The 18,740-nt window shown below is 41.8% G+C and overlaps 1 protein-coding gene across 3 annotated transcripts in view; it reads right to left on the bottom strand.

Annotated features, from left to right (window-relative positions):
• The window catches only part of EVA1C (eva-1 homolog C), a 110,202-nt gene extending 97,788 nt beyond the window's left edge, over window positions 1–12,414 (bottom strand). For all 3 annotated transcript variants that reach the window (XM_089688934.1, XM_089688933.1, XM_089688932.1), the window contains exon 1: window positions 12,090–12,414. In XM_089688934.1, coding sequence (XP_089545060.1) covers window positions 12,090–12,192 — 103 coding nt within the window. In that variant the 5' untranslated portion in view covers window positions 12,193–12,414. The remainder of the gene's footprint in view (window positions 1–12,089) is intronic.
• Between the last annotated feature and the right edge of the window lie 6,326 nt (window positions 12,415–18,740).

Consider the following 18,740-nt stretch of genomic DNA (forward strand, 5'->3'; position numbering starts at 1 on the left):
AATCTTTTCTGTAAATACGAATTTACAGTCTTCTCGCTAGCATAAGCCTTGACAGTTTTTCCCCTCTTGATTCCACTCACCTTCTTAATCCTCCCCTCCAAGTCAATGCTGAGTGAAGCTGTAATGGAGAAGTATTTATTTTCTACAGACAATCTATTGTACAAGTCTTAGGTCCAAACACATTTATCTCTTGGCTCCAAATCCAGCCATGCATCTCCTGGTATGCCATCGATTCAACGTACAATAATCGGTCTGCTGTTAACATTTCCTTATAGAAGGCCATTAACCACACTCAATTAGCTACAACAAATTGTTATTACTTTACTACATGCTTTAAAGGTTCATGTTACAGTGACCTGTGAAGGCCGACTTGATTTTTTTTTTCTCTTTTGATCTATAAAAAAAACAAGAACTTCTTATGGCAAACACTCTTCAGATAACTACTTGGTGCATTCATTATAGTTAAAAGAGAAGTACAGCCAAAGCTCGTTTGGCTGCACATCTCCGGTTTGTTTTGTACTCCTGTGACCCATTTTCAGCTGACAGCGGGCTAAAGTCAAAGTGCTGGTCCAGACTGGGGAAAGATAATGGCCGTAGAGTCAGGATCCACCCAGGAGCCTGGACCGACACCTGGCTCAGCCTTTCAGCGAACCACTGAGAGCCTGAGCCAGCAGGTCCTTTCCCCTCAGCCCAGCGCTCAAGTAAGTGCTGGAGGGGGGCAGAGCAGACACCTCACTGACAGGCTGAGCCAGGTGCCGCTCCAGACCCTGGGGTGGATCCCGACTTTAAAGTTGGGATCTTTCCCCAGCCTTGACTGGCTGAGTGACGTCAGCTGACAGAGGGATTCAGTCCACTGTCAGCTGAAAATGGACTGCACTCCTGTGATCCACAGAAGTGCAGCCAAAAGAGCTTTGGCTGTACTTCTTCTTTAAAGCTGAACTCCAGGCTAAATACAATGCTAAAATACATATCCTGGGGAGCGGTTTAGCTGCCTAAGGTTTGTATATCTGTTCATCCAGGTTTGAGATTTACACAGCACAGCAGGATGAATGAGGCTACTTATAAAAAGATACAGAGGTGTCCTTTCTCCACCTCTAGCCTGCTGACTGGACAGTGAAAGAGCAGCGGCAGGCTGATGAGGTCAACTCTTCCTCTTTTCTCCTATTACTATGTTCTTTATCAACACATCTGAATGTAATGCACCTGACTGGCTGCCAGTTATGCTATTCCCTTTCCCAATCTGAACCTATTACATTATATTTGCTTGTTGGACATCCCATTCTAAAACCATGATAATATCGTGCTATCAGGTAGTTATATTGATCAGGTACTGATATTAGATGAGAAGCCTTGACCCGCAATTGGCATTCCAATTTATCCCCAAGGTGTTCTGCAGCGCTGAGGTCAGACCACTTGAGTTCCTCTACACCATGGTCATCACACCATCCCTAGCTTGCTTTGTGCACCTGAATTCAGTAATTTGTTTGGTTGTCGAAGTACTTTCGGCCATATAGCGTACATTAAGAAGAAGGGAACAATCACTGCTGCATACAGGTAATGCTGTAGTGAAAGATTATAAAACTTACTTGCCAAAACTTTGTAATTAGTCTATCTTGTTTCTGACAGGTATTAGAGCAGCAGAAATCTGAGAAATTAAAGTTTTCTCCACTGCCAGCGGGTATAATCTCATTATATAACTGTAGTTAAATGTTGTGGCATGCATGGTGCCATTAAATACATCTTATTAAATTGTGAGTCATTTCACTGTGAAGCATCCATTTAATGCTATATGCAGTTAAGCAATGATGCTATGTATACTAACTGTAAGAGATAGGACAGAGAGCTGACAAATTTGGGGCCTGGAACACCTTTCCCTTACCATTAAAGTGGGCCAGCAACAGTATGGCCTGTAGCCCTTTCCTCTCACCAGCAAAATGAGCAGGCAACAGTGAGGTCTGAAACACATTTTCCTCACCAGCTAAAAGAGCCAAGAACATTGGGGTCCACAACACTTTTTCCTCACCAGCCAAGCAGCCGACAACAGTGAGGTCTGCAACACCTTTCTCTTACCAACCAAGTGAGCTGATAATAGTTGGGCCTGTAAAATCCTTTTGCTCTCTAGCCAAGAGAGCCAATGACGGTAGGGCCTGGAACAATGTTCCTTCACCAGCCAAATGAGCGAAGAACAATGGGGCTTGGAACAATTTTCCCTCACCAGCCAAATAAGCTGACAACAGTAGGGCCTAGATCAACTTTCGCCCTCCAGCTAAGTGAAATGACAACAGTAGGGCTTGGAACACCTTTCCGTCACAAGTCAAGTCAACCAGGAACATTGGGGTCTGAAACACTTTACCTTCTCCAACCAAGTGACCAACAACAGTGGGGCCTGGAAAATATTTTCCTCTCTATCCAGGTGATTCAGTTTCAGTAGTGTTTGCACCATCTTTTCCTCACCAGCCAAATAAGCCAACAACACTGAAGTCTACAAAAACTTTCCCTCACCAACCAAAAGAACCAAAAAAAGTAGGGCCTGGAATGCTTTTTCCTCAAAAGCTATACAAGCTCACAACAGTGGGGCCTGGAACACTTTCTTAACCAGCCAAGTGAGCTGACCACAGTAGGGCCTGGAATGGCTTGCCCTTACCAGCCATTTGGGCCTATTACCCTAATAAACAAGCATCTGGAAAAGCATTTGATTAACTTTACGCTCCAAAACTAGCACTGCCTCTAGAGTATGTTGGCTTTGACACTGCTATACACATTTATTTTGTTCTACAAAGGGCACATGGAACGTCACATGGACTAAATCAAAGTAGAACTGGGAACTTTTGGCTTGGGAAGAAAAAACAACCAATTGGCCCTTTACTAGTTTCTTGAGGATCAAATGAGCACCACACAAAGTTTGCCATGCTTCTGCAGTGATTTTTGACCATGGTGAATGGTGTGTTCTCCTTAAGAACATGGTTTATTGTGACATACCTTTTCGCATATAGAAGCATAAAAAGAGAACTGTAAGGCTTGAATTGTAAATAAGGAAATATTTTATGAGCTGAAGAAGATGACTGCTGCTGTTGTGAAAAATCCATTTGGATACACCTAAAAAAATAATAAGTTAAATACCATGCCATCTAGACCACACCAGAGAACATAGACCATGCTTATCAAATCTCCTTCAACAAAGACTCTACTAACATCCTTAATATCTGGATGCATTTACAGAATGGGGATTATCATGTTCTATACTAACATAAACTAACTTTGGAAAATGTCAAAAAGCTGCTTCTTTTTCAACATGAGATGTACTCTTTTGTTAAATTTCTTCTGTAATATATTCCAGAAAATAAAGTTTGAATAAAAAAAAAAAATGATGTCATCACCAAAAAACTTTTTAGCGTGTGTACTGTATCATTCTGATCGAGGTGTGAACAGGGCGCTATCCACAGTTGGGGCCTCAAGCTCAACATAAATTTATACTGACTCAGGGGGCCAAATACACCCTGCTCTGTCCTCCAGCCTGGTTCTCCCTCGGAAGAGATGTTTCTTCACCAAGCACATTCATTTTAACACATTTTATTCAGCATATGAATTCCTTTTTTATTGATTCACAGCACAAGCCGGAACAAAGCATGGTCATGGAAACACTACAGAGGGAATCAGGGACCATGGAAGAGGGGTGTTATATAGCTGTCTTTAATTCTGCAGGACAAGCTGCCTACAGCCCAGGGAACTGCATTTTTTCTTTTTACCAGGAAAGTGCCACCATGATTTTTCTGTGAATTTTGACAATGTTCAAAGTGGGCATGAAGGCACTATGAACTGACACCAAAAACTAACTGAAGGCCCAGGGGGAGCTTCATTGTATTGATGGTCTCATTCTGTACCCATGGAAGGCTATCTCTGTCCCTCAAGTCACATGCAGACAAGTGCAGAGAAGGCAGAACTGGGAAAACTCAGCTGCTCATATAAAGTGGGGACACTCACTTATACCAAACTTTCTAAGCAATGGGTCAGTTTACTGTCCTTCAGGCCTTAGAGGAGCCAGACTGTGGGCAGTGGGGGTAGAAAATCCACTCAGTGGAAGTGAACAATGCCCCATTGATGGTATGGTGTCATTGGGAAGAATAGTGCCCCATTTTTGGTATGAGTGGGAGGAATAATGTCCTATTGTTGGTATCAGTGGGAGGAATAGTGGCCTATTGGTGGCATCAGTGGAAGGAATAATGCCCCACTGTTGGTATCAGTGGCAGGAATGGTGCCCAGTCATTTATGTCAGTGGGAGGAACAGTTCCCCATCATTGGTGTCTGTGGGAGGAATGGTTCTCCATCATTGGTGGCAGTGGGAGGAAATGTGCCCCATCATTGGTGTCTGTCAGAGGAATGGTGCCCTATCACTGGTGTCAGTGGGATAAATAGTACCCCATCATTGGTGTCAGTGGATGGAATGGTGCCCCAAGGGCAGGATAAAGGCAAGCAAATGAGCCACAATTTGGAGACCAGAAATAAAACAGCTCTAAGAAGGCAATAAAAAGACTATCCACTTAATGGCTTTTTTTGGATCATCTCATCATAATATTATAAACATAATAAAACCACATGTGTTTGTCAAGGGTAGTTATAAATGTCCAATCAGGAAACAGGAGAAACTAGCCAGCTACAACATCCTGTTCTGATTGGCTGCTACAGATTTCTAAGCACCAACTGCCCTTTAAACTATGTTATTAAAGGGTCACCTATAATTCCCTTGCTCCTTCTTTTCTAAGTAGGCCCCCCCATGGAAGGATAAAGCACACAGAGATATTTCTTTTTAGCTAAGTCATGGATCAACTAGTCTAGAAAGCAGAATTCCGTTCTTATGCAGAAGTTTAGAAAAAGTAAGAACTAAAAAGAAGAAATGTAACCTTTCTTCCTGGCAGTCGGCTGTTAGTGTGAGAACTTGTAAATAGTCAGGAGAGGGAAGGCCATAGAGGGCAAACGTAATGTTGTTTTATGCATTCCCTCGCAGCAGGTGTGGAAGAGATTAGAGAAAACCTTAGTGTGCGTAGAGAGAGATCAGCACACAGGCCGAGGGACAGCTAAAGAAGAGGTCCTGATCATACAGATTACACCGAGCGGAAAACCCAATGACCCAAGAAAGAATTCCCCATAATAATCCCCCTGCCAAGTCCTGACATCCTGAAGAAGAGAAATGTTTGGAAATCAGCACGGTTGCAGGACATGTGGCTATACAAATAAGAGAAGAACTTCAAACAAGTACACTTAGGGTATGAATAGTGCCCCAACCAGTATAGATGCCAACTCTATCTAAAGCTGACCACATACCAGTACAATTTTATTTGATAACATTTTCTTTGAAAAGTTTGTTCAATCCCAAATAGATATTGGGGTCAAATTGATCATTCTCTATCACAGTGACAAGGATAATTGAAGAAGGATGGCATTTTTTTCTCAAACTAAATTCTAACTGTGAATGTGATTTCGACTCAGGGAAAATCATACTTAGGCGTTATGCCCGCTGCGGCTCTTCTAAATGCTTTTCTCCTGGGAGGAGAAAAGCAGCTTCAAAAACGTGCCTAAGCTGTGTTTTTTCAAATGCACTTTCATTGGCCAGAATATTAATTTACACTCACTAGCCACTTTATTAGGTACATCTGTTCAACCAATAGAAGGGGGAAAAAATATACAAGACTCCTATATACACAATCCTATACCCACAGCTGATCCAGAGGAAAGCATTAAAAACCCCAATGAAGCATGATCCAATTTGCTCCAGCAAAATTCCTTACTGATCCCCAAAAAGGCAATATTCCCTGGATCAACTTTACCTATAAATGTTACTATCTAGTTATATTCTGTGTATCTAGGAAAGAATCCAGGCCTTTTTTTAAAGCAATCTACTGAGCTTGCCAGAACCAGTTCTTGAGGGAGTCTATTCCACATTTTCACAGCTCTTACTGTGAAGAAACCTTTCCGTGTTTGGAGGTTAAATATCTTTTCCTCCAGACGTAAAGAGTGCCCCCTTGACCTCTGTGATGACCTTAAACTGAATGATTCAACACCAAATTTACTAAAGCAGTTCCTCTAATCTTTCCTCATAGCTGAGCTCCTCCATGCTCCTCCATATCAGTTTGGTTGCCCTTCTCTGCACTTCCTCCAACTCCCCGATATCCTTTTTTGTGAATTGGTGCCCAAAACTGAACTGCATATTCTACATGAGGTATTACTATTGATCTATACTGGGGCAAAGTTATATCTTTCTCCCTGGAGTGTATACCCCCCTAATACAAGAAAAGATTTTGCTCACTTTAGAAACCGCAGCTTGGCATTGAATGCTATTATTAAAATTATGACCAGAACATCCTTTTCCTCCATTGACTCCTCCATCTGTTCTCATCCTAATATGTTGCATGTCTGCTTTTAGCCCCCAAGTGCATAACCTTACATTTATCAACATTAAATCTCATTTGCCACATAGTTGCCCAGGATGCACATGTGCATCCTCAAATCAAACACAGAATTCAAAGCATTGGCATGGCAATCAAATTAAAAATTTTGGGGTTTTCATGCAAAATTTGCCTAATCCATAACAGTACCATCAAATGTGTGTACCATGTCATACCTGTGGAAGCAACCCAAATATTGATAAATTAAAGCCCAATTCCATCTTCACTGCACCCCCCTGCATTCTCCACCAGAGATTTAAAGACATTTCCAAATACATCAATGTCCTGGGTATAAAGAGCCCCCCCCAAACCCCAACCGGTTCTTCCTTTTCCCCTCATCAACAGGCTGGATTGTGTATTTTCCCGAAAAGCTCAAAAACACGCTGCCTTTTGCAGACGCATGTGGGTGCCATTAACTCTTAATGGCACCCCACATATTTAGCAAACATGCAGCTGACTCTAAAAATCATGGCTGTGCCTTTTTTGCAGTTTCACGCACATAGGACAGGCTATTGAAATTAATGGTCTTCCCTAAAACACAATGCGTGGGAATGCGCGAAAAAAAAACACACAGGCCACAAATGCACCTCCTGATGTGAAGGAGCCCTTATAGTATTGTAGGCACCATATCATTGTGGCTGGATTGAGACTGAATTAGACTGTTCTGATCTGGAACATCAGCTCCCAGTGCATCCGACAAGCTTTCATGGCACATTGGACAGCAGCTGCTCTGGAAGCTCGTCTTTGACTTGGTACAGAAACCTCTACCAACGCTGAATCCTGCTGAAGGGTTCAGTCTGAGCCGCTGGTAGCTGTACACCATGAGGAAAATCACCTTCCCATCATTTGCCCTTGAGAGCAGAAGCAAATAAGGCATACTGTTTTTCATTATTCCTCCTTCAATGTGAAACCAACTGAGCAATACAATATTACCACAGAACCATAGACTAATAAGAGCAAACTAAAAGGAACATCTAGATCAGCCAATCTCAGGGTACCATGAACCCCTAAGGTTCCCACAGAGCTGTCCAGGAGTTCCTTGAGATGTGGATGGTTGGCCTCCCATTTGTGGTGGCTACCTAGTTCTGGGACCAATGCCATTTGGCAAAGCCAACAGGATGACACCAATGATCTTTTCAGCTGTCTGTAAGGGGAGCATTCTTTCCAACGATCCCAGATTAGTTAATTTTACCAGGTGTTCCACTGAGACCTGAAAATTCATCTGAGGGTTCCCTGGGGTAATAAGGTTGAGAAAGGCTGGTCTGGATTGTACATTTTATTTTAATATAAAGGTCAACTTCACCCGCAAGGGGTATTTAAGTTCTGAGGGAACATTGGTGGCTTGAAACTGCCCAAAGACATATATTTATGGAGCCTCTGGAAGTGACTCACATTAGAGTGTGTCTATCCCCTTCCATAACCCTTTGTCAAAGTGACCCTCCTCCACCTGGAACCTCTAAATCAATTGCTTCATTTTTATTATAGAGAATCCAGAACAGGGGCGGACTGACAACTCATGGGGCCCCCGGGCAATAGGGGATCATGGGGCCCCTGTGTCCTTGCCCAAACTCAAAAAAGGCTATGAAAAAGGTACCAGGGGCATCTCATGGGGCCCCCTACTGACCCCGGGCCCTCGGGCAGCGCCCGAGTTTCCAAATGGTCAGTCCGCCCCTGATCCAGAAGCATTGTGGAAGGGGTGTTGGACCATATTTTTGGCTTGCAACAATGGCAGAAGTTGTGTACTGATGGGAATTTTGGTAAAACAAATCTCACATCTGAAATCCCTAAAAAAGATACCATATTATGTCAGCAAGTATACAACTCTGTATTTTTAGTTGTGGGTGGAGTGGGCCTGTAACCTTTTCTGGCTTACAATAGCTATGTGGTGATGCTGGATCAAAGACAGGGAAGAGCTAAATGGTGATGGATGTCCTCCAGCCAGGAAAATGAGGTGACTCGCTGCAGTTTCTAACACCAACTGTGATCAGCTCACAGTGTTCAGTGAAATCAGAGTAAGTAATTTCAGTAGAGAGGAACCTTTACAACTGTGCAAGACAGGTCAGATTTAACCCTTAGCCCTGGTTCACACCAGTGCGACTTGTCATGCAATTTTACAGTTTCAAATCGCATGACAAGTCACACCCTATTGTCGGCAATGGAACTGGTCAAATCAGTGTGACTCCAACTTTGCGGTGCTGTACCAATTTGATAAAAAGTTCCTGCACTATTTTTTGCAAATTCAGTTGTGAATTGCATAGACATCTGTATATGAAGTCCCACAGATGTCTGCCAAGTGGCACCGAAAGTTGCACTGACATGCAGCTTTGAAATTGTGCGACTTCAAGTGAAGTCGCACAATTTCAAAGTATGATCCAGTGTGAACCCGGGCTCACAGTGCAGGGGCAGGAGGAATTTTCCTCTCCTTCAAGTTCAGTGGGCTTTGTAACAAATAAGCAATAAACTACTTTGTAACTTTTATAAATATGGGTTCATGAATGGTACATTTAGGTGGAAGTGTGTCTTGAAGGAAATATTTCTATTTGGTCTAAAAATATGTAATAATAATAATAATAATAATAAATACCGATCTACCATAACATTATGACCACCCACATAATATACCGATCCCTGATTCAAAATCTCCCGCGCTGCCACTCAATTATACGTGAATCACTCCAAAAAATAAATATATATATAAATTTGGTGCCTATCCGAACTCAATGTATTAATTTGATTGCAGCAGCTAATGTCGTGTAATCCTGCACCCAAATATCAAATTAAAACAAACACCGCACAATTAAAATAAATTAATTATAAATCCTCCTAGCAATCAATGTGAATAAACAAATTACATCACTAATCAAAATATAAATGAATTCAACGATAGTGAAAACACAAAAGTCCATCATAATTTTTTACACCCCTATACAGTCCACTTTAAAGTTTCCTTTCCACCTTTAGATCCACCCATGTTCACACCACTCCTGTAATCTGATCAATTGAATTTATTTATAGTTTGATTACTGATGTAATTTGTTTATTCACACTCATGTCTAGGATGATTTATAAGTAATTTATTTTGATAGTGTGGTGTTTTTTTTAATATACTGATCTGCCATAACATTATGACCACCCACCTAATATACTGATCTGCCATAACATTATGACCACCCACCTAATATACTGATCTGCCATAACATTATGACCACCCACCTAATATACCGAACTGCCATAACATTATGACCACCCACCTAATATACCGATCTCCCATGACATTATGACCACCCACCTAATATACCAATCTGCCATAACATTATGACCACCCACCTAATATACTGATCTGCCATAACATTATGACCACCCACCTAATATACCGATCTGCCATAACATTATGACCACCCACCTAATATACCGAACTGCCATAACATTATGACCACCCACCTAATATACCAAACTGCCATAAAATTATGACCACCCATCTAATATACCGATCTGCCATAACATTATGACCACCTACCTAATATACCGATCTGCCATAACATTATGACCACCCACCTAATATACCGAACTGCCATAAAATTATGACCACCCATCTAATATACCGATCTGCCATAACATTATGACCACCCACCTAATATACCGATCTGCCATAACATTATGACCACCCACCTAATATACCGATCTGCCATAACATTAGGACCACCCACCTAATATACCGATCTGCCATAACATTATGACCACCCACCTAATATACCGATCTGCCATAACATTATGACCACCCACCTATTATTGATATTGAGTAGCTCTTCCTAACATCCAAATGAATAACAGGATCCAAGGTTTCCCAGCAGAACAATGTCCAAAGCATCACACTGCCTCTACTGGTTTGCCATCTTCCCGATGCCATCGCTTCCCCAAGTAAGAAACACACACACCCGGACATCCACATGATGTAAAGAAAAACGTGATTCATCAGACCAGGCCACCTTCTTCCATTGCTCCGTGGTCCAATTCTGATGGTCATATGCCCATTGAAGGAGCTTTTGGCTGTGGACACGGGTCAGCATGAGCACCCTGAGCGGGCTGCAGTTATGCAGTCCCATACACAACAAGCTGCAATGCTCTGTGTGTTCTGACACCTATCAAAACCAGCATAAAAGCAGTAGTAAACTGCAACTTGCAAAAAAAAAAAAAAAAACACCCCCTGCAAGGTAATGTCATAATGTCCTAGTATGCATCTCATACTAGCACATTGTGAAGGACTTACCTTAAAACGAAGCCCTCCAGCAGCATGCTTTCCCCGCTGCAGAGGTTTCCATCTTCACCTGATCTTCCATCCGGGTCTGTGAGCTCCGGCCATCTGACTGGATAAGCCGCGATGACGTCACTCCTGCGCATGCATGTGGAGTCTCAAGCCACAGCACAGTGCTCTGAAGGAACGGCACGGGTATGCTGTTCCTTCAGAGCGCATGCGCCAGCTGTCAAAAACAGCAAATATCCCCTAAACAGTGCACGTGCACTCATACAAAAGTGGGTTTACTTCCACTTTAACCTTTTGCGGCAAACCATTGGCTGGGAATACATGGACCAGGCTTTGCTCCCCATGTCCATCACTGAGCGTTGGCCACCCATGGCCCTGTCACCGATTTTCCTTCTCTGGACCACTGTTGGTAGGTGTTGACCACTGCAGACCGGGAACATCCCATAAGAGCTGCAGTTCTGGAGATACTCCGACTCAGTCCTCTAAACATTACAATGTGGCCGTTGTCTCAAATCTTTACGCTTGGCCATTTTTTCTGCTTTCAAAACATCAACTTCAGGGACAACATGTTTACTTGCTGCCTAATCAATCCCACCTACTTACATGTGCCAATGTAATGAGATAATCAATGTTATTAATTCTACCTGTCAGTGGTCATATTGGTATGGCTGATCAAGGTGTGTGTGTGTATATTATATATAATAAAAACACTAAAATAAAAATAATAATTAAAAAAATAAAAATAATTAAAAAAATAAAAATGTTTATATATATATATATATATATATATATATATATATATATATATAATTTTTTTTACACACCTATGTTGATCAGCCATAAATATATGGCCACTATGTATATATATATATTTTTGTTATTTTTAATATATTTTTTCTGTTTTTAGTATCCTTTACTAAATATATATATATATAAATAAAAATACTTAACATAATAATACATATTTATATTTATGTTTTACAATTTTGTATATATATATATATATATATATATATATATACACAAAATAGTAAAACATAATAAATATATACATAAATATGTATTATTATGTTAAGTATTCCTATATATATATATATATATATATATATATATATATATATATATATTAGTAAAGGATACCAAAAACAGAAAAAATATATTAAAAACAAAAAAAAATAAATAATAAAAAAAATATATAATAGTAGAAATAATGAAAATAATAATTATAATACACATAACTAATACACACATTTATGTTTTGAGGGTCGCATATGGATGTCCTATCAATAAAAGTATCATACATAAAAGTTGTACATTTCCCATCAATAAAGTGTCCAGGGTGGAAGTTGTTGGAAGTCACACCATGGGGCCATCATGGGTCCTCCTACCTGAGAAGTCAGCCAGGGCGGAGACGTGTGTGGTGTAGATCAGGAGGAAGAAGCAGAGGATGGTGCTCAGGTCCACCTGTCCCCCTTCATCGGTCCTGACCATGGTGGGCAGTGTGAGCAATGATCACATGATCCGACCCCTGAGTATTCCAGTCCCGGGGATCTGATGGAGGTCCTCATAGACGGAGCGATCAGTGTGGATGTCTATGGAAGGCTCAGCGCAGGAGTCAGCTGTCCTCCCAGGGGGCACCCAGCCTGGCAGCACCGAGGTGGTGGGATCAGTGGCAGCATCCAGGTCCTTCTGCACACTGTGCCAGCAGTGCCATCCTCACAGTCAGTGCAATACACAGCCCCTCCCCTCGATCCTACAGCACGTGGAGGATTCCGACCCACAAGAACCTTCCCACCTCCGACTTCTACACTCCGGTCCGTACTCTGGGCACCGGGCATGGTCGCCTGCCGCCATCTACTGGTGGTGCTGAGTAATAGACACTCAAATCACCGAATTGTACCATCCTACGTTAGTGACATTATTATTATTATTATACAGGATTTATATATCGCCAACAGTTTGCTCAGCGCTTTACAATATAAAGGGAGACAATACAGTTCAATACAAGAGAGTTAATAGGACCCATTACTGAGTTATAAGATCCTATATGGTCTGATAATGACATTCCTGTATGGTCCCATTGTAGGGTCGTCTGTGGTTCGATAATTACATTGATGAGTTGTAGGGCCCTATATGCACTCATAATTAAATGACTGAATTGCACACTCCTTGATTGGCAGAGTTATAGGATCCTACATGGTCTGATAAGATTACTAAATTGTAGGGTTCTACATGGTCTGACCATGAAATTACATAGTTGTAGGGTTCTACTTGGACAGATAATTGAAAACTTCAATAACTGAGTTGAAGGGACCTGATATGGTCCAATAATTATATTACTAAATTGTGAGGTCCTATATAGTCTGAAAATTATGAGTTGTGGGGTCCTATATAGTCTGATAATTCAATTACTGGGTTGTAGGGTCCTGCATGGTCCAATAATTAAATTATTGAGTTGTAGGATTCTATATAGTAAAATAATAGAATTCCTGAATTATTATTATTATACAGGATTTATATAGCTCCAACGGTTTGCGCAGTGCACATATTGAAGGTAGACATTACAGTTACAATACATTTTGGTACAAGAGGAAACAGAGGGCTCTGCTCGTTAGAGCTTACAATCTAGGAGGAAGGGTAGAGTGATACAAGCGGTAATAGCTGTGGGGGGTGAGCTGATGGAGGAAATAGAAGGTGGCTTAGTAATTAGAAGCAGGATAGGCTTCTTTGAAGAGAAAGGTTTTTAGCGATCATCTAAAGGTGGATAGATTAGGAGATAGCCAGACAAATTGGGGTAGGGAGTTCCATAGGATGGGAGAAGCTCGGGAGAAGTCCTGGAGGTGAGAATGGGAGGAAGTGACACAGGAACTAGAGAGTAGAAGGTCTTGGGAGAATCAAAGAGAGTGGTTTCGTTGATATTTTGAGACCAGGTTGGTGATGTAGCTGGAGGCAGAGTTGTGGATGGCTTTGTAAGTTGTTGTCAGTATTTTGAATTTTATTCGTTGCACGAGTGGAAGCCAGTGGAGGGATTGGCAGAGAGGGGTGGCAGACACTGAACAGTTGGTAAGGTGGGTGAGCCTGGCAGCAGTATTCATGATGAACTGGAGGGGAGATAGCCTAAGCAAAGGTAAGCCAATGAGGAGGGAGTTGCATTTGAATTGCAGGATTCTATGTGGTCTAATAATTAAATTACTTAGTTGTAGGGTCCTGCATGGTCCAATAATTAAATTACTGAGTTGTAGGGTGCTATATAGTCTGATATTTAAATTACTGAGTTGTAGGGTGCTATATACTCTGATATTTAAATTGCTGAGTTGTAGGGTCCTATACAGTAATGTAATGGCAACTTTGGGAATTCCAGGTAAAACTCCGGACACAAACTTGAGGAAAACAAACTTTTTATTAACCAGCGCTGATTGATTTAGCAAGGACTCATGTCTGCAAGCTAAGTGCCTTGAAAAGCATCTTACAGGGTATACATATCAGCAATTGCAATGCAAAAGTCACAATGCATATATTTCTTCTTTCCCTTTCTGTACATTTAAAAAAAACTTTCTAAGCAGTTCAAGATATGGCCTTGTGGTTTCACTATCTTCAGCTGAAAATAAAGGTGCCAGCTACAGACTGGTACAGATTGTTCCACAGGAAATAAGGGAGGGGGGAAGTGAGCTAATGACCTTGCGTTGCAAACAGATGCTATTAGAAATGTTAAAGTTTAAAGCGGAACTCTGCAATATTTGGGTGCTGCCACAGTAAGATAATTAAATAACTGAGTTGTAGGGTCCTATATAGTAAGATAATTAAATTATTGAGTTGTAGGTTTCTACTTGGTCTGATAATTAAATTACTGAGTTGCTGGGTCCTATATTTTTTGACAATTAAGTACTGAATTGTAGGGTCCTATGTGGTCCAATAATTGAAAGAGAAAGAGAAGCATCACATTTGTTAGAAGTGCACACTTTTTGGGGGAATGATGGAAGTACTTTAGCCTTTAGCCTGGAATGATGGAAGGACCTTATTCAATTTTGAGACTATTTACATCCCCCTCTCATGGCATAGGTGCCAACTGTCCCGGATCTGCCAGGACAGTCCAGTTTTTTAATCAGCAGTCCCACAGAGGCTTCATCCCGACCTATGTCCTGCGATTCATCGTGGGGACAGCTGCAGTACTGTACACATGTGGCAGTGGCATGCAGGGGGCTGTTGCGCTCTCTGTGTTGCAGCACCCAGCACAGGAAGGAAGACAGTGGACTGTGAATGGAGTTATTTCCACCCACAGTACAAGCAAGGTCTTAGCCAGGGGAGAGAGCAGCATGGGAGTCTATGATCAGGTAAGTAATCACCACTGGGGTATAGTAGGCCAGATTCGGGGACACCCCTCCTGTGAGTAACAGTTCTCTTGTCTGTCCTCTCATACCACATCTCTCTACACTATTCTGGACTGTTTGTAGCCAAAAGCTGAGTACCAACACTTAGGGATGGCTGGCTTATGTAAATATCCTTGTTTCCATCAAGTCAATAAAGAGTTGACAAGGCAGTCTTTGCGTGGACTTCTTCTTCCTCTAACTTCCATATAGGAGATGTCTCTTGGAAAGAGTCCTTTGCACTTGACTGACAGTGGGGTCCATTTCTGGCTACGTCTTGTGTTAGAATATCTTGACGAGTGCTGGTTATTCCAGACTGGGTTGCCCTACAGGTGTTCCCCAAGTGACTCTTGCAAGGATCCAGAGGGTCACTTGCAGGAATAAGTTGAAAAGTCAACAGCGGAGAAGCAGCAATAGAGAGCGGGCACATTTTGGGGGGAAAACAAAGCCAGAAGACAATTTGCCATAATGTTGCAGATTTGCACATTAATTCAAATTATGTTTTGCTCCTCTACTTAAATTGTTAAATACTAAAACAAGTGTTATGTTTTTTAATAATTTGTCTGGCAAAGCTACAATTCCCAAATTGTATCCTCTGCTGATGTCTGACCAGGGGCGGACTGACAACTCATGGGGCCCCCCGGGCAATAGGGAATCATGGGGCCCCTGTGTTCTTGCCCACACTCAAAGCATACCCAAAAAAGCCTATAAAAAAGGTAACAGGAGCATTTCATGGGGCTCCTTACTGACCCTGGGCCCTCGGGCAGTGCCCGAGTGCTTGAATGGTCAGTCCTGTGTCTGACTGCAGCTCCAAGAGTGCACCAGTGATTTAGGCCTCTACAGAGGCTAATGCAGGCCATACATGGGTTGAATTCCGAACAATTTTTTTGTCCAAAAATCGAAAACGTTCGCTCGGTAATCCGATGGTGCCATCAATGATTTCGAAAATCAGCTGACCAAGTCATAAAGTTCACCCCATATAAAAGGTGAAACTTCTGTTCCTTCCAGGTTACGGCTCATGCGTATATTCTTTTCGGAAAAATGATCGTACGATTTGACCATCATTGAGTCGAAAATCGTTTGTTTTTCACGAATTTTCCAACATGCCCGATCACCGAAAAGGGGAGGAACCATCAAAATTGACCCACTAACAGAGCGAAAATCGGCCAATTATTCTTAGGTCCGATTTTTGGACAAAAAAATCGGTCGAATTTTGACCCATGTATGTCCGCATTAGTTCCATCATCACTGGCTGGTTCCATCAAAGAACAGACACTTCCAGTGACCTCCCAAGGAAGGACATGCTTTTTTTTGTTGTATCATTTCCACAGCCACACCCAACACATCTATCTCTTCGGGGTGAGCAAAGCTGAGAGTTTTAAGTTTCTAAAAATTTTGGTGTAAATTTGGTAAAATGTTTGTATTTTGGTAAAATTATTAGGAAAAGTGAAATAAATGTGTTTGAAGGGGTAAATGGGCTTTAAATTGCTCCTGTTGGTTACAGAAGCTCCTTTAAACTATCCTGTACCTGATCTATTTGCCAAAAACAACCCCCTACCTTATCTGCAGGGCTTTTTTTCTCAGAAAATTGAGGCAGGAACTCCCCCTTCTGAATCACTTTTTGTCACTACCCACCTCCCAGCACAGTGCCTTGCTTCCTACTAACCTCTCAGTACTGACCCTTATAGAGAATACACACCAAGTATTTTGTGGTGCCAAGTAATTTGTATGACATTTATTAATGATAACAAGAAAAAGCAGTAAAATAGATCCCCCTTCTCGGCAGCAATAGACCCCCTTCCCAGCAACAATAGATTTCGCTGGCAACAATGGATCCTGGCAACAAAATACCACCCCAGCAACAATATACCCCCAGCAGCAACAGCAGATCCCCCAACAACCAGCATCAATAGACTCCCCAGCAGGCAGCAACAATAGACCCCTCTCTCAACAGTAGATCCATTCCAGCAACAATAGATCCCCCACCAGCAACAATAGATCTACCACCAGTAACAATAGGCCACCATGCAAAAATAGATCCCCTCCAGTGACAATAGATCCCCAGCAACCAACATCAATAGACCTTCAAGCACATCCCAGCACCCCTTGACATTACATACATTAAGTGCTAGAGGTGTCGGAACTCTGTTCCCCCACGTTCAGGGGGAAAAAAAAAGCCCTGTCAATCAGCAAAATTTTATTACAGCAAAAACAGGAGAGAATTAAAGCAACAATATACAAATACCAATCAAATAAAACACATACAGTAAAAGATGAAACCAAAGTATCCTAAATACATCCCCAAACCCTCACCCTCTAAATCTAAAAAGTAAATCTTTTTTTTTTTAAGCAAATTTTGACAAAAGCAGCTCAATATGCAAAAATGACTGTTGCCATTTTGGTGAAATTTGACCAAATCCAAAATTGGTGATTTTGTAGAAAAATCAGTTTCTTGGGAAAAACTCTGCTCATCCTTACTGTCTATGTAATAATTCTTTTGAAGAAAGCAAAGAAGGGGCGCACTCTCCTTGCGCATTACCGTGATAAAAAGGAATTTATTGGAAAGGATGTAATCCTGAAACGCGTTAGCACACCTTGCAGTTAGAATACTGTTTGCTTGGACTGTCACACTGGTTCCTAGCTTGTTTTATGAATGTTGGTTTGTGAGTATACATTTTTTGTCATTTTCAAATAAATTTTTGTCATTTTCAAATAAATTCCTTTTTATCACGGTAATGCACGAGGAGAGTGAGCCCCTTCATTGCTTTCTTCAAGTAATATCAAGTTTCCCCGATCTTTAGAGGGCCGCACCTAAGCGAGTGTCTGTTACTGTGATCCTAGGATACTCACTGACTTGAGCGCTTGTGTTGTGTTTTTTCTTGTAATTGTTTCATCATCTTCTGTCTTCCTCGTCCTTCAAGATTTTTTATGGTGCTGATTATGCTGAGCTATGGCTCTTCATGCCATAAAAAATACATACCTAATTCAATGCCTATCCTATTTTTCATAGCACTTCTGCCTTGCAGCACTGGGGTCTTTATCCCAGTCAGGACACTATCTGCATGGAGTTTGCATGTTCTTCCTGTGCTTGCATTGGTTTCACTGGTACACCAGTTTCTTCTCAAACTCCAAAGACATAGGTTAATTGGGCCCTATCTAAATTGGTCCTAGTATATGTAAGTATATCATGGGTGTCCCTAGGGTTGGTGTCACCCGGTGCAATAACACTTGGTGACACCCCCTCTGACGATCCCTGCAGAATGGATCGGATCTGTGAATTGAGCATAATGGATCAGACTCCGATCCATTATGCTCAATCCACAGATCCGATCCATCCTGCGGGGATCGTCAGATTGCTTTACAACTTACCTTGTCGTGGAGTGGGTCCGGTGTCACCCCGTATAGGTTGCATGCCGATGATCCCTGCAGGATGGATTGGATCTGCGGATTGGGGAGCATAATGGATAAGACCTATATGGGGTGACACCAGACCCGCTCCACGAAACGGTAAGTTGTAAACCAAGCTGACAATCCCCGCAGGAAGGATCGGATCTGTGGATTGAGCATAATGGATCGGAGTCCGATCCATTATGCTCAATCCGCAGATCCGATCCATTCTGCAGGGATCGTCAGAGGGGGTGTCAACAAGTGTTGCAACCTATACGGGGTAACACC

Source organism: Staurois parvus, unplaced genomic scaffold, assembly GCF_062004578.1.
Source record: "Staurois parvus isolate SC_StPar_1 unplaced genomic scaffold, SC_StPar_1.0 ptg000461l, whole genome shotgun sequence".
NCBI classification, from domain to species: domain Eukaryota; kingdom Metazoa; phylum Chordata; class Amphibia; order Anura; family Ranidae; genus Staurois; species Staurois parvus.